Source organism: Condylostylus longicornis, unplaced genomic scaffold (genome assembly GCF_029603195.1).
Source record: "Condylostylus longicornis isolate FDR11 unplaced genomic scaffold, ASM2960319v2 ptg000135l, whole genome shotgun sequence".
NCBI classification, from domain to species: Eukaryota; Metazoa; Arthropoda; class Insecta; order Diptera; family Dolichopodidae; genus Condylostylus; species Condylostylus longicornis.
In genome coordinates this window covers 8098882-8116862 of record NW_026578103.1, presented here as the reverse complement: position 1 = coordinate 8116862, position 17981 = coordinate 8098882, and the positions used below count along the sequence as shown (strand labels likewise).

At 22.0% G+C, this 17981-nt stretch overlaps 1 protein-coding gene across 3 annotated transcripts in view; it reads right to left on the bottom strand.

Annotated features, from left to right (window-relative positions):
- The window catches only part of LOC129615290 (dnaJ homolog subfamily C member 7), a 57003-nt gene that overhangs the window by 33268 nt on the left and 5754 nt on the right, over positions 1 to 17981 (bottom strand). The window contains exon 1 of one of the 3 annotated variants that reach the window (XM_055530420.1): positions 9848 to 10302. The exons of the other annotated variants lie outside the window; for them this stretch is intronic. Coding sequence (XP_055386395.1) covers positions 9848 to 9900 — 53 coding nt within the window. The 5' untranslated portion in view covers positions 9901 to 10302. Of the gene's footprint in view, positions 1 to 9847; positions 10303 to 17981 lie in introns of those variants that run through there. 3 annotated transcript variants of the gene reach the window in all.

Sequence of the window (17981 nt, the reverse complement as noted above, 5' to 3'; positions counted from 1 at the left end):
AATGAAATTAAAATTTTTTTTTGGTTATCATCCGTTATTGACGGCGCTATTGTTTTATTGAATAAAGAATAAAACAAAAGAAAAAAATAAAAAGAAATAAGAGAAGGCAAAAAAAAAAACTGAAAATTACAATATTTTGAAATTTTAAAAAGAGAAGAACAAAAACAAACAAAAATTCTTGCAAATAAAAAATTTAAATTTACCTTTGATTTTATAATTAAAAAGAAAAAAAAGCTATGTATGTGCGTTAATTCGGTGTACATAATTTTGTTGATTAAATTACAAAATGGGATAAATCAAAAAATTGAATTTTGAGTGAAACAAATTTGAACATTTTCACTCAAAAATCAAAAATGTTTAAAATGAATTTTTTGATTTTTAAGGTTAAATTTAACACCATGTAAAATCGACTTGAAAATAATTGATTTCTAATATAAACCCAGAATTAACGAAAATTGACTTAGCGCGTTCTAAATTTAAATACGTATTCATAAATGTTTATATATAACGTTTACATAAAATCATATTAGAATTGATTGATTGTTTTAAAAAACCATAATTTTCGAAGTAAATTTTCCTTAGTTATAATTACACGAAAAATGAACGAATCATTAAAAAATTTCTTAATAGAAAAAAAAACAACGTTGATAAGAAAAAATATTTGTTTTTTTTTTTTTTTATAAGAATGGAAAAATAAATCGCTGACACGCTTATAATATTTTTAGGTTACAATGAATTAAACATATTTTTTATTTTTCTTATGTTTTTGTTAAATTTGCTAAATAGTTGTATAGGAAATCATGTCAAGACTTTTATAATTTATAGAAACAAAACAATAAAAAAAAATGCAAAACATAAAACTACACAATTTTCGTCATAACCAATATAGAAAAATTAAAAGTGAAAAATTACAAAGAACTCAAATTAAATGAAAAGAACAACAACAATTTTTTTTTTTCCCAACAAATTGTTAATTTGAAAATTATAAAGGCACGAGACTCACACTGCTTTTTGTTTTTATTTTTAAATTATTAAGAATGGCTTCAGGAAGCTGATAAATTTTTTAAAATTATAATTGTAATGTGTGAATGTACATATGTATGTAGGTAAAATTCATTAATATATGAGAAGTGAAATCTAATCATTTTTTTTTAAATTTATAAATAGCATGCGATTTTTTTGTATACTTTTATTTTTTGTTTTAAACACATGTATTAACCAACGCTTTTAAATTAATTGTATTTAAAAATTATTGAAATTCATGCAATTCAAGCGTTTTTGATATAAAATTTTTTTAAATTGACGAATAAATATTTTTAACAGCATGATTATAAAAATTTTACATGTTGAGTCAACAATAAATAATTTTAAACCAACTGTTGTGTAGTACTATAATAATAAAAAAAATAATTATAAGTGGTTCAAGACCACATTTAAGTATGGTTATAGAATTAAACGGAAAGCCTAACTTAATAAAGATATAAAAATAAAGTTACGTTTTTAGACGAATGCAAAATTTTGAGCTATAAATTCTAGAAGTGACTGATAATAATTTTAAGTATAGTAGATTAGAAAACCATGTTCTTATTTAAAGACAAAACGAATTCGCTATTAATTTCAAATACCAATTATAACGAGTATAAAAAATTTAAAACTAATAAAATGGATCATGTATAAGTAATTTGCTTTGCAAAATAAACATAAAGAAACCAAGTAATTTGTGAGAGAAATTTCAAAATTAGCATTGGATAACAGTGGTAACCATTAAAATTTTTCCCTATTGCATATTTTAAGGGGCATATTATTAAATTCTCACATAAGAAAATCTCACAAATTCAAAATAATATGGTCATACAGATCGTAAATAACATAATTGGAACAACATGAGCTATAACAAGTATGCTTGCATATACAGTTCAAGAAGCATTTGAAATTTAAAAACTGAAATTAAAAGCATTATTGATTTTGTTTTATAAAACATACTTTTTTACTAGTCAATTTGTTGATTCTTTTCCAATACTTACTTAAATAACAATTTAATTTTTAAATTCATACAGGTGAAAAAAATTTGAAATTAAATCAAATTTTAAAAATAGAATACGAAAAAGGAAATAAAAAAAATATGAAAAGGAAAACTTGTCAAAATTTTTATATTTTTAATAATTTTTTATTTTATATTCCGTAAATCCCGTTTTCTACTGGTCAAATCACTTTGAACTCATGTACAATACATAGTACAATGACTAATATATAGAAAGTATAGTTATATATATGAAAATATTCTATTTTTGTTTTAAAACACTTATATCTGTCTTTGTACTCTAAGCAAGAGAACCAAAAAATTATTCAATTAGTTTCATTAGAGACCAAACACATTATTGTTTATTATAAAAATTAAAAATGTGTATGAACTTTGAAATAATACGGAAATATTAAAATGGTTTCTTATATAGAATTAGAGTATTTTTTTATAGTTGGTAATTAGCCAAAAGACACCATTTTTATTTTTTGTTTTTAATTTTCACTATACTTCTATTTAAAAATGCTAATTTTTCTTATTTTATACTATTCATTTAGTTTTTTTTTTCTTGATTATTTTTAGATTTCAGATTTTAATTTTTTTTTTTGGGAGTGTAGAAGTAGGTTATTTAAAAGTTATTTAAATTTTCAAACAAAAATTCATCTATATATAACAGAAAATATATTGATCAGAAAAAATTTTGACAAGGTAAAATTATGGTTTCACTTATGTACATAATTTTGTTTAAAATCTTCCAAAAAGCAAAATAATTACCATGAAATTTATAAAAACCTATAAATATTAAAATAAAAATCAAAAATTTTATGGTTATGTTAATTTACGACATGATTTACGATATACGAAATTTTATTAATAACATTAAGATGTGTTTTGATGCAATTCAAGAAGAAAAATTGATTGAAAGAAGAGATGCAATGAAAAAATAATGATGATTAATAGATTTTTGATTATCGAAGAAGTACATTGAGTAACATTTTTTGAATTATAAAATATATATTGAGACAATTATATGCGATATGATCAAATATAGATTTAAAACAATAATTTTTGTTTTATTTCTCAGTAAATTTCTCTATTTAAATAGTATATTATATGGACATAAAAAAGCTTTACATTTTCTTCTGTTTAAAAGTGTACAATAATGTACAATAAAATTCTCAGTATTAGTATATTACAGATGAGATTTGAAAATGCTATACATAGAACAATATACTAATTAAAGAAATCAAACTTGTTTCTGTGTTGACGTCATGTCGAAAAAATTTCCTCCCTTTTTAACATTAAAATTTCATTGTCTCTATGAACAAAATCTTTTTGTGTTGAGCAACAATTTAATTTCCTATATATATATATATGTATATATAATATAATGTCGAATTTGAATTTAAAATTATTTTCTTTATTCATTTTCAATTATAATTATTTTGATAGCAAATCCCATTTTATTCAAGAAATAAATTAAATATATTGAAAAGGATTCATAATACGCACACATAATAATTACATAATAATAGATTTAAATAATATTTATTTAACAGTTAATAAAATTTATCATAAAAGTGGCATCTTAATGTTATAATCACACAATAATAAATAAGTAATAAAATTTATTACCTAATGAAATCCTATTTCAACTATTTTCTCTATTTTATTATCATAACAATTTTACTATTCAAATGTTTATGTCACTCTCTTTTAAAAATATTCTTAAATAACATTAAGTATTAATTTTCGATTCACAACACTTGTTGTGTAGGTGGTGAATATAAAAATTAATCATTTTCTATTTGTTTTTGTTTTTTTGTCGAAAAATACTTGTTTATATATTAAAGAATTATTATAGTTAATATTTATATAATTATATAATATATATATTAATTTAATTATTGCTCAGCAATTAAAGAATAACGAACAATAAACTTGAGTTCACCATTTATTTGCACATACATATGTGTATGTTATAAAATGTAATTATAATTTAAAAGAAATTAATTACGTAAGTTTTTCGTATCGATTATTTATTTTTAAATAAAATCGATTATCTTATATTTGAATGAACTTTTAAATTTTTTTATATATTATTATAAAAAATATAATTAAGGGACATTAACTCTTTTAATAGATATTAACACGAAAAGTTATAATAATTTGATTAGACATTGTACTAAAAGAAAAATAAGTACACGTATACCCTATATATTTAAAGTTTTTAAAGAAAAACAACAACTTGTTATATTATATTGGAAAGAATGATAGTGTGATATAAATTTTGTGATGATTAAAAATACATAACACAGAAGTAACAGTAACTAATATGGAGAAGCGTAAAAGCTTAATTAGAAATAAGTTCCAAGTTAAGAAAATCATTGAAATTTAGCAAGTTCCTAAAAATGCTGAAACTAAATATCACAAATCAGCAAACAAATTGGGTACTTATACTCGGTCTTATTTTCTTTTTTCTTAATTAGTTTTTGAAATTTTAACCCTTAATTTTTAATAATATTTAATCCTAATTTCACTGTTGTAATCGCAAGTAATTCCTCGAAGAAATAAAAAAATTTCACACAAATGTAAAAAATTTATATTTTTCATTAAATTCTTTTTCTACTTTGTACATATAGGGTATAAAAAATAACTATACAGCCTTCCGTGATCATATTGAAAATATTTTTTCATTAATTAATTATGAAAATAAAAAGAAAAGTAAAAAGCATAACTGAGTATAAGCATTTTCGTAATTGATTTATTCTCGTTATATTGCGTTTCCTCATGTTTTTTTTTCTCTTATTATTCTCTGTTTACATACATATTTCAATATTTGTATATGTATATATAGTTATTTCCCTTAAGCACATTTATTAAAATGTCACTGAATTGTTGTATTTTCATTTTTTGTTTTTCAAAAAAAAATACCTTCTTTCCTTCTTTTGTTTATGTACGAGTAATAATATCCTTTCTTCGCCATTTTTTGTTTTCCAATTCATTACATTTTAAGTTATTCAGACATAATGGTCACAAATCAATAAAATATAATTCTATAATTTCCGTCATCATAATATACATATAATATACTCTTGTATAAAATAATAAAAAAGTATCCTTTTTTTACACAAAAAAACAAAAACATTGTCCTTCACAAATAATTTAGTATACTAGAAAAATTTGTGCTAATACATTAGGTATGAATATAAAAAAAAAGATAGAAACAAAAAACAAAATCAAATAAAAAATGGTCTAACACATTTATGCCGTTATACTTAAAAAATTTATGAGAAACTGAGGAATAGTTCCATACACATATAAAAATTCATACTGACATAACATTGAAGGTCATTTCGTGCAAAACTTTTATAAACAAAAAAATAATGACAAGTAAATGTAAAAAAAAAAAGAAAACATGTGATTTTATTGTTTTCGGTCAACTAAATTAAAAAAGTAAAATATTAAAATTGAAAACAAAAAGAAAAAAATTATAGAGAAAATATTTGGAAAATTCAGAAGTTTTACAGGACATTTTAAAAGTAGGACATTTAAAATATAATTTATGCAAATGCATTGTTTTAAATTCATTGATTAAATTATATGAATATTTTTACATAATTTGCTTTTGAAAATTTAAAAGACAAAACAAAAAAGAAAACAACAATATAAAACTAAAAAACAAATGGGCAAATGCATACATTTTTTTTCGTTTTAATCCAACATTTTCATTGATTTTCTTCTATATTGAATCATAATTTAATTCTGTTTCCGAAACTTACACTTTTTAATAAATAATATCAAAATATATTAAAAATTATTGAAAAGTTTACATAATTGTAAATTTATTGTTTTATAATTCCCCTGATGGTACTATCAGAAATGATACTACACTGTGGAGAGTAATAATTTACAAGCTTATTTTTTAATTACTTCAGAATAAAATGAAAATTGTGCTTTTCAGTTCTTATAAATTAATAAAAATATAAAAAAAATAAACATAAAAAAATAATATACAAAGCATATAATAAAGAAACAAAAATCTAAAACATTTTAACAAAAAAAAAAAAAATTAAATTATATATAAATTAATCAATTCATTTATAGCTGATTATTACGATATTTATGTCGCAAGTTGGCAAAAAAATCACTTAAATTATATTGAGTCGTAACTAGAAATGTCGTATTAGGAGACGTCGTACCTCGAGGAATATTAGTGTATTAAATTCATTTACTTATAAGAAAAAAATAAATTACACTCATTAATATGCAATTTTTTTTTTGTTCCTATTTAAAATTGATGCTTTATTTTGAAAGCGACGTAAATCCATTTGTTCCAAAAGAAATGACAATGTCAATAGTTTGAATTGAAACTTATGCTGTTGTATAGTAAAAATAAATATACTTTAAAGCAAATAACCAGTTAAGTGAATTTTTTGTTATCTTAAACTCAAACAAAGCAATATTTTATTTTTACTTGAAATGAACTCAGGCCACCTTTAAAATAATTTATTCAACTTGATGCAATTGGTACAAAATTTATTGAAAATTTACTTGAAATATTGTTAAAACAAAATTATTTTTGAAAAAAAAAAGCCGAAAATCTATTTTGCCCCCAAAAACAATTATCGCCAAATAAATTTAAATAATGCAATTTTAAATGACACATAAAATAACAAATTTTTTAATCGTTCATTTAATTTAAAAATTTAAAAACATTTTTAATACAAAAATATTTTGAAAGAAAAATTTAGCAGGGGTAGACAAAATGAATTTTTATTTAATTTTTTTTTTTTTTTTTTTTTTTTTTTTTTTTTTTTTTTTTTTTTTTTTGGAAACTAAACCAAATCGTGGGTGAAAAATAAATTATTCATGCACTGTTGTTGATATACGAATTTGATTTGAAGATAAAAAATTTTTGTTTTCTTTTTTTTTTTTTTTGTTTTTTCATATATAACCGGCATCTTTTATTATTTACATCTGTGTTTTCCCATCTTATTGTCTATGACAGCAGTTGATTGTTATTAAGTCAGTTTAGAGAAAACGGTTTCTTTTTTTCCTTTTTTTTTTATTAATTTCAATTTGTGAATCATTTATTTTGATTTGAACGTGAAAAATTATGGAATCTTATATATTTTTGACGTCATATTAGAAAAAATATTAATTGCCAAAAAAAAATTCATTAGGTTTTTCTAGATTGTTTCTTCTTAAAAACAAAAAAAATATTTTTTTTTAATTTTTTTTAGTCTCTAATATTTATAACTTTCGATTCAATTATGACTAAGTGACAAATAGTATATTATGTTATATAGAGTATGGTGAATATACCGGAAATATAGTATACTGGCGGTAAAAAAAATAAAAAAAAGTACATATACAAGAATTAAAAAAAAAAAAACAAAAACAGTTGGAAATAACCAAATTTTACCCAAATGTTTAAATGTAAAAATAAATTTTAGGTTTAAATTCAGTTCAGTGAACTCTAAAATATCTCAGATAATTATACAAAAGTACTAAAAATTATATTTATTTGTTTATCAGTTTTGCGTAATTTTAAGCCATTTTCTGTGATAATTACAGTATTTGAACCGTGAATTTGTTATAATTAAATTTTCAATAAAAAAGGACAAAAAAAAATATGCGAAATCAAATTAAATTTTTTTATAATCACATGTCCCTGCCAAGAAAGTGTTCTAACTCAGAAAATTCAATTTGTCATTTTTCAGAACCATGAAATTTTTACTTACACAAGTAAATATGTTAAAGTAGGTTTAAAATTCATTTCTCTTTTATTCTAATCCAAATATAAAAAAATATTTCCAAATAACGCACCTGTACAATTTACATGTGAAACAAAATTAACACATTTTTTCATTTAAATTATAGAGAAGAATAAATAAGCGTTATCTTAATTTGTTTTGTAAATATATTTATACACTTGGTTATTGAAAAATTAATTTTTTATATCATAATATTTATAAGGCAATTTTAAAGAGGAAATTATAATAAATTTAATAAAATAGAATTCTTTTCATATAAAATTGCTAAATATTGTAAATTAACACTATTATGAAAGTTAAATAACAGTAAATAATAGAAATAAACAAATTGATATTTCAATTAGTTAAGAATTTTCGAGTGTATTCGAAGATACAATAATACAAATGAACAATTAATTAAAAAATCAAATAACTAATTCTTTTTATTTTAAAAATCCAAATAGTTTAGTTCTAGGAAATGAAGTAGAAATAATTTTACTAATCCCATATCATTAGTAGTGCTAAAAAAACAAGTTAATATTACTAAACATTAATATGAGACTCTTTGCAATTTTAACACAATCGAATAGGTATGATATATAAATACCAAACTAGAAACCAGTTGATATTTAAGAATATTAACCAATGCTACATTTATTAATTATAAATAAATTTAAAATAAAATTATCAATGACAAAATTTTAGATATTTTAATCATTATTAACATATTTATATACATATGTATGCATAGAAAGGTTTTAATAGTATAGTATTACAAATTCATATCAAGGTTTCTTATATATACAGTTATGCTTGATCAAATCTAATGAATAATAAATTATTTTAAATTAAAAATAATTAATGTAGATGCTTAATTAGTTTTAAAAAAATAAAAATATAATATATTGATCATCAAATATTCAAAAAAATCAACTTATTAATCAATATTATAAAAAATTTCTGTTGGAGAATGAAAATTTTTTTCTCATATTTTTAATAGTTACGAAATTTTTAGTCAACTAAATATTTTAAAATAACCAAAATTTCTTGTCTACTTCAATATAACGAAACAAAAAAATGAGTGGCGCGTCATCGAGTGCTCTCTAAAATTACCCCATCAAAAGATACTGCTGGCAGGCAACTATTACAATATTTTCCTAAATTTCTTAATTTAAAAAAAACACTTCATTCTTTAGTATTGCAATTGGATAATTTTAAAACTAAACACTAAATGTTATTCAATTTGAGTTTCAATTAAAGCTAATATCAGAAAAACAAACTGAAAAATGAGTGAAAATAAAAAAAAACTTAAAATACCCTCCTCCTATATAGAATTCTAAGAATGGGCTGTTATATATGATACGATAACGTTTAATTGATATGACATTTGTCGTGATAAGAAAGTATGTAACTAAAATAATTTCCTAAGATAATAAATTATTAAAAACATAATTATAAATTTTCATGGCATATAAATTATGAGAGAAAATTATTTAAGTTTATACTCAGAGTTCTTATCATACAAAAATGGTAAGAATTTTTTGATAAAAAAAGAGAGCAAATAGAAAACATTTATTATCATGCAAGTAAATTTTATCGTTATCACAATTGATTTATCAATTCTTTTTTTTTAAATAAAAATTCATATTTTTTTGCAAATAACACCATATTTGCACTAATAAAATAAATTTTAACTTTGTGTTGTATTGATACTCTAGATTGTAGATTAGTAGAAAAAGATTTTAGAATGTAGAAATCTACAATTGGTATACTAAAAAATCAGTTGAATATGTATACTTAACCATTTTTTTAATATTTCAGTTAAATTTCATTGTACTATCTGAGCAAAAGATATTAAAAAGAAAATTTTTATTATTAAAATATTTAACAAATACCAAAATTATAATTGAAATTTCTTTAAGGATACCGCACCAATTTTACATTATTAAATATTTATTACTCTTATTATTAGACAATTACTATTAAATAATTATATTTCCAATTATTAATATTAAGATGAGTTAAAATATTCCAAAAGAAAAAAAATTATTCCTCAAGTATAAAATACCTTTTCATTGTTGGTGGATTAATATAAGTACTCCTCGCATAATAAGTCGTCATATTCGTTTTTTTATTCCTTTTTAATATTTGCTTGTAAATCCAAAAATTTTTATTCTTTTTGTGTTATTAATCAGGAGTTATAAGAATTATAAAATTTTTTATTAATTTATTTTAAAAAATTTTGAAACCCGTTCTTAATATTATTATAATAATCCGGAATTAGAAAAAACACTATAGATTTTTATTATTACACACGATAATTTTATAATAAGATCAAAAAAATTCAACCAAATTTTAAAATTAATTAGTGATCAAAAAAAAAAATTAAATTTAATATTAAAATTTTTTGAATTAAAATTTTTAAATTAAATTTTATTTCGTGTTATTTGAATTTTATTTCACCCGGATTTTATTAAAAAAATATTCTTAAATTGCTTGCTTATTTGCCGCTTTGCGCGCAACATTTAAATCGCGCGAGACAATTTATAAATTTAAACTGAGGAAAATTTAACAAAATTAACCAAAAGTTTTTAATGAAGAAAATGATATACAAAAAACAAAAATATCATAAAAAGAGAAAAATAAGAAAAAAAAAAACAAAAGCAACTCAAAACAAAAACATAATTTAGAAAATTTGCCAGAAATTTCACTCTGACATCAAAAATTAAAAAAAAAAAAAAACTTAAAAATAAAATTAAAAAAGAAAAACCTTTTCATTTTTTTTTTACTTTTTTTTTATTATAAATTTCATACCTGTGTGATGTATAAAATTTAGTGAAAAAAAATGTGTGTTTTGTTATTATTGTTGTTTTTGTAATTTGTACACATGCACACGCACACTTTCTCATAAAAAACGAAAAAAAAAAAAAAAAATTAATTTTTTCGTACCTACAATTTGGTACGGAAAATATTTTTTTTTTGTTTTTCAACTATATGGTAACTACAATATGGTTAATTTTTTAGACACTTTTTAAACATTATCCGATGTAATGAATAAATTTTTTCATTTACATGAATGTATTATATACGTACATACATAAATACTCTTGCACAAATTTTTATAGACGTACACATAATTTTAAATATACTATGTTCATTTTAATTTAAATAATTATAGGATTAAGTAGATTAAGTAGATATGTATATATACATATATGTATATATAAAAATATTTTAAATACCACTAACAGCACTAGTAAAACTAAAAATAAACGAAAATATATATTTTAGCCAAAAAAAAAAAAAAATATTTTTGTACTAAAAATTCGATGCGATATATTTGTATATGTACCATATATGCACGTAATATAATTATGTACCTTATATGTATGTATATACAAATAAACATTATCAGGGTTATCGTTTGGCTAGTTTTCAAATTTTAGTGTTATAATATTAAAGTACTTAAGATATACTACATAATATATACAAAATTCAATATTAAAAAATTTTAATTTTAATAAAACGACACTAAATTAATTATATTTCTTGTTTTATTGTAGCTCTGATTGAAAAACAGTGCAGCATGATTAAGAGTAATTAATGAGGGTATTCTATTACGGTATATTTAAATTATTAGAGATTAATTATTGAGAGACCTCGCTCAACAGATCACTTCAATCATTTTATAATACAAGAATTTAATATTAAACCTACATCTTGAAGGCATACAATTTACAAATCCATTGGGTCTAGAGCAAATTCTTACAAATGAATCGTTCGCCTTCTATATTCATTAACTCACAGTTGCATTCAACATTAATGTAAGTTAGGTACATTAATATTTATATTAATTATTAAATTATTTATATTAATTTATATTAGTTTTATATTAATTTAGTAAATTCTTCTTATATTATAATTTATGAATCCCCAATTAATTTTTTAATAATACTATAGAAAAGAACAATAACTGCGTATAACTGCATAATATATAACTCATAATCTTCAACAAAAATAGAGTAATGAGTGTTTAACTATAATTTTCTTGACCAATTTTTAAAATAAAATTAAGATGCCTAAAAGTATGCAATTTTTCAATTTTTATAATTAAACTATTTACAAGTTTTTTTTTTTAATCGTCTTGATTTCATATTGTAAAATACATACTTATATTATTAACAACATTTTTTTATGCACATTTCAATCTTTAAAGTGAAATTATCTGAACGACGACCCAAAAGCAAAAAATTTCTTATAAAAAAAAACATAAATTATTTAAAAAGAAAAATAACATAACATAAATTATTTTAAATTCAAACATTTAGATTTACTTTCTTCAATATACTAAGAAATATATAATATTGGCACCCTGCCATATTCACATCAATTTGACACAAAACTTTTAAATAGAAAATAAAGAATTTTGTTACATTGCAATAGAAGTATAAGTTTAAACCAAGTACGTATGTTTGTATGTATAAATAATTTACGTGAATATAATATGAATTCCTGTGTCTATATATCGTAAATATATTTATAAACATTAAACGTAAATGAAAAAAATACAAAATAAATAAAAATAAAATTTTCATAACAAAACTTTTTCAACATTACAAACAGATAAGAAAACTCTCACTTTGTCTCAATTAAAGAAAACAAAATTTTTGTAAAAAAAAAGAAAAAAATTAAATAAAAAATAGTGAATTAAATTGCAATTAAAAATTAAAATTTCAAATAGAAAAATAGAAAAAATGGAAAAACTTTTTTCTTCTTTCAACAATTTCCGATTTTTTATGCCTTATTAAAAGTTGCAATTGATGCGACACACTGATTATGTTGTGTAGTGTGAAACGTTATGCGTGATTAAAAGTAAATATATGTACGTTTTTATATTATGGGCAATCTAGCGTATAAAAGTAATTCGTGCTTTAAGTTTTATAGATTCAAATTTCAATAACAAAATCCTGCTCAAATTCACATTTGGATTTAAGACGAATTTCATTTTTTTTTTTAAATTTTATTGGTAGCGAAGGGCTAATTTATAAATTTGTAGCTTTGTGCAAACTGTAGTTTATAATGAGATCCAAATTTCTTTCAAACTGTAATGAAAAAGTATTAAAATTCTTATTCAGGAAAGTTTTCAATGTTACATTTAAGCTAAATTCGATTTTTTTATTCCAACTATTAACTTGAACCTATGTAAACTTGAACGTTATGTTATTATTATATAAACTTGAAATTTACTTATGTAAACTTGAAGTTACATTTCTGTTAAAAATTTTTCAAATGTTAATGCATTTGTTTTGATAAAATTTTTAAAATTTTATTTAGTTCCTCTTAAGATCGCAAGAATTTTTTAAAGAAATTTCATTGAATTGTTCCCGAAACTTTAACAATTAATCTTTTACAATTCATCTTAATGTCCAGCTAACTAAATTCAAAATCATTTTCATGTATTTATTTATATGACTATTCTTGCATAAATTATTTTTAATTTACTAACATTAAACTTTAAATTATATACGAAATAAAAGTTAAAAAAAAAGCATTTTTTTTAATGTGTACGTTTGTCGCCATAGATAAATTGACAATATTTGACGCAAAAGAGGATGACGTAAATTTTTTTTTCATCTTACAATATGAAGAGAAAGAAAAAATACTTTGAAACAAGTTTTTTTTCTTCTCTTCATATAATTTGAATATTACAGATTTCTTTTACGGAAATAGTTAATTTATTTAGGCAATTTGCCAATTTCATTAGTTTCAAAAATTTCCTTTTTTTTTTCTTTCTAATATCCTGCCCATTAATATTTTTTCAATAATTGTAATCAAAATTTAAAGAAAAGTTGAAAATCATCAAAAATAATTGTTACATAAAAAAACGTGGTCATTAAACTTAATTTAAGTTCAAAATTTTAAAAATTTTCATTAATTTTTAATACTAGCGCTACAATCTTGTAGTTTTCAATTAACTGCATTGAATACAGGTATCCCTTGTATAACGCGGTACTTATACAACGCGTTTTCGATATAACGCGATTTGGAAAAAAAATTCGGTTTCAGTACAACGCGAAATTCGGACTTTTATAACGCGAAGTTGAAAATCCCAATATCCGATAAAAATATCTTTATCATTGTTTTCACAATCATTTTGGCCATTGGGATGTGTATTCATATTTGTTTTCAATGTAAACCGGGAATTTCCCATTTTTGCCTTCGAGACGCTCCTCCTATAACGCTCACAACTTTCTCGAAATAGGATGTTTGAAGACAGCGAAACAGATTAATTATAATGAAGTTTGTTCTAGTTTTTTTTAAATTTAATTATATGTATGAATCTGTTTTATTTTGTTTTTTTAATTGTTATTATTTCTATTTTATGGTTTTAATTTTAAAACAAAATCTGAATTTTAGTTTTGAGTTGAAATACAGCTAGTCACAAAAGTATTGACTCACCTCTAATTATTTTAAAAAAGTGTAGTTTTTGACTCCTGTATATTAAGAAAAAATTTAAATAAGCCAAATTAAAACAATTTGTATATTATTCTTTAAATTTTTTTAGAATTTAAAAAAAAAAACAATAAGAACAAAAATAACAACAAAAACAAAATTCATACTCCAAATTTTTACGCACAAAAGTATTGACTCATTATAAAAATATTCTTGAAAAATTGGGGAATTCCCATTTGTTAGCGGTTTATTCATTTGTAATGAGTGCTATAAAAATTCTTAGCTGCCCTCTCATATTCCAATATTCAAGTTTAGCGTTTTGCGGCAATTAAAATTAAAAAAATGGGTAAAGTTCGAGAAAGAACATTGGAAGAAAGAAAAGCCGTTATTTGTCTTCATGAGAAGGGGTACTCTCAAAGAAAAACTGGGCAACAGTTAAATATACCACAAAGCACCATTAAAAATATAATAAAAAAATACACAACCCAAAATCTTTTAGAAAATAAACCTCGTACTGTTAGGCCTAAAGTTTTGACCCCTAATGATGAGAGACAAATAATAAGACGGGTCAAAGAAAATCCAATGGCTAGTGGTGTAACCATTTGTAAAGAGATCCGGGAAGCGACAAAAACTAACGTTAGTGTTGAAACTGTGCGGAGGACCATTAGAAATACTGGTAGAAATGGTCGTGCACCAAGAAAAAAACCTTGGATCAATGAAGTTAACAGGAAAAAACGTTTAGCCTTTGCTAAAACTCATTTAACAAAAAATCTTGATTTTTGGGACAAAGTTATATTCAGCGACGAATGCAAGTTTGAAATTTTTGGATCATCCAAGAAACGTGTTTGGCGAAAACCTGGTCACGAATTTGATAAACAAAATTTGTTACCGACAGTAAAACACGGTGGAGGATCAATAATGGTATGGGGTTGCATGTCGGCGAATGGCGTTGGTAACCTGCATTTTATAGATTCTACAATGGATAAATTTGTTTACCTTAACATTTTAAAACAAAATTTAAGAAGCAGTGCAGAAAAATTAGGGCCTTCTAATGATTATATGTTTCAACAAGACAATGACCCTAAACATTGTGCTTTCGTAGTGAAGGAATGGATCCTATATAATGTTCCAAAAAAGCTTGAAACACCTCCACAATCACCGGACATGAACCCCATAGAGCATTTATGGGCCCACTTAAAGTGTTCTTTGCTGAAACATGAAATTAAAAGTAAAGAAGAGCTAAAATCCCACTTAAAAGAAGAATGGTCCAAAATTAGCACTTCCGTGACATCCAATCTGGTCCATTCAATGCCCAATAGACTTCGGAGTGTTATTAAATCAAAAGGATACCCAACCAAATATTAATGAAGATAAATTAACTTTTTTACTTGATTTCATATTGACTGAGTCAATACTTTTGTGCGTAAAAATTTGGAGTATGAATTTTGTTGTTGTTGTTTTTTTTTTTTAAATTATAAAAAAATTTGAAGAATAATATACAAATTGTTTTACTTTGCCTTATTTAAATTTTTTCTCAATATACAGGAGTCAAAAACTACACTTTTTTAAAATAATTAGAGGTGAGTCAATACTTTTGTGACTAGCTGTATATGTTATTTCTTATTAAATATGTATTTTATTTTGTAAAAAAAGTTATTGGAACATATTTATATGAAAACTAAGTCTTATATAACGCGAATCACATAACGCGGAATTTCCCTGGAACGTAACTATCGCGTTATACAAGGGATACCTGTATATAGAATGCTAGCTATCATTGTTAAATAATTGAGCCACTTTAAAGTTTTATTTAGAATATTGAATCAAAAAAAAATAATTTTTTTATGTCATAGAAGAACAGTTTGAATTGTAAGTTAGGAACTTTAAAATCTATGCGTTTGATTCTATTAGGTTCTTGTAATAATTATAATTAATACAAAAATTTTAAAATTTTTTTTTATCATCGGGACTAGATTAAAATTATATTACTGATCCATTTTTAAATTGTATTAATATAAAATAAATTCTTTATAATTAATTTAATTCCAACAATCAATAATAATTTAGACAACAGCCATCCATAGTCAATTAACGATTTTCTGATGGAATTTCAAAAAATTGTGAATTTTTCAATTTAATAATTAGAATTTCTTTGCAATAAAAGAACATGTTAGAGCGAACAAATTGTTTTATTTTAAAAATTAAATTTAGAATTAGTCATAGTTTCACTAGAAATCTATACAATCACTATATAAAAACACTGATTTATTGTAAAAATTTTAAAAGAAACTTGTTAACAAGAGAATAATGAAATTTTTCTAAGAATTTCTTTAGATTGCATCAGAAAATATTAAAGTGAACAACCTTTAAAATAAATTACTTTTCATAAATTACATACTTAGTTAGTCGTGTCTTGGTATTTCACTTCAGTAAACATGATGTTCTTATCATACTTAAGTGTAAATACATATAAATTTCCATTTTGGTTTAAAAAAAATTGTTCTTAAATGAAAATATTTTTTTAATATCAAAAAAAAAAAAAACTTTGAACAATTTTCAAACATTTTTTATACTTTATCTATAGATACATCCATACATTCATACATGTGTATATGAAAATAAATAATAGCGACATTGATTTAACTTTAACAACAAATTATTAAAGAGAGAATATTCTCACATACTAAAAACAAAGAGAAAATTATAGAAATTTTACTCACTTAACAAGAAGTCAATAATAAAACAGCTGTTAAGTCAGCAATATTATTGTTAAAGCTTTATCTGATTTTATTAACATTATAAATTAATATTTATGAATTTGTGCTTTACTGTCTACTACACACTAACTACAACTTGAATAAAGTTAAATAATAATTTTAATAATTGCAATTATAATCACGATAACAGTAACTACTTTCCATGGTCAATCATTTCTCTAGACACCGCACGAAAATTTTCTAATAAAACATATTTAATGTTACAGCATTAATTGTAATTGTCAATTAATCAAAATTAAATATTAATATTATTTCATTTATTTGTTAGGAAATAGGAATAAAACATCAATTTATAAGGTCATACTGCACTGCTTGAAATCTCATAAACAAAATTAAAATAAGAGATGTTAGAATAAAATGGAAATAGGAAATTGTTCCGACTGCAAGTTTACATCATAATTGAAATTTGTTTAAAGTGTTAAAATTCGGATAAGTAAAAATAACCCTTAAGTGTTTTATTTCCTAATTTGACGAAGCCTAACACAACATAACAAAAAACGAACAAAAAAAAAATTTTTTTTTTTAATCGCGATCCCCTAAGAATGTGTTCTTAAAAAAAATTTGCATGAATACTAAAGAAAATTTTCTAAAATTATTATTTTTATTAAAAAAATTATAACACAGAGATGATCCAGAATTTAAACAACAAAAAATTCTTATGATAATATAGAATTTTTTTTATCTCTTCTTATAAAATCCATTGAATTTCAATTAGCTCTTGATTGCCTTTTCATTGTCTCAATTATGCATCCTATTCTGAATTATGATTAATATCTATTCCTCGTTTATTATCTAAGAATACATAGTTAGAATTGAGGTTGTGTAGAAGAAAATGATAAAATAAAAAACAAGTGTTATATAATACCAACCAATTGACTTCAAAGTAATGTGATATTTCTTAGAGAGAAAAATTTATTTTTTTTTTTCATTTAAGAAAATATTTTATTAAGGATAATTTTAATATTTGGAATA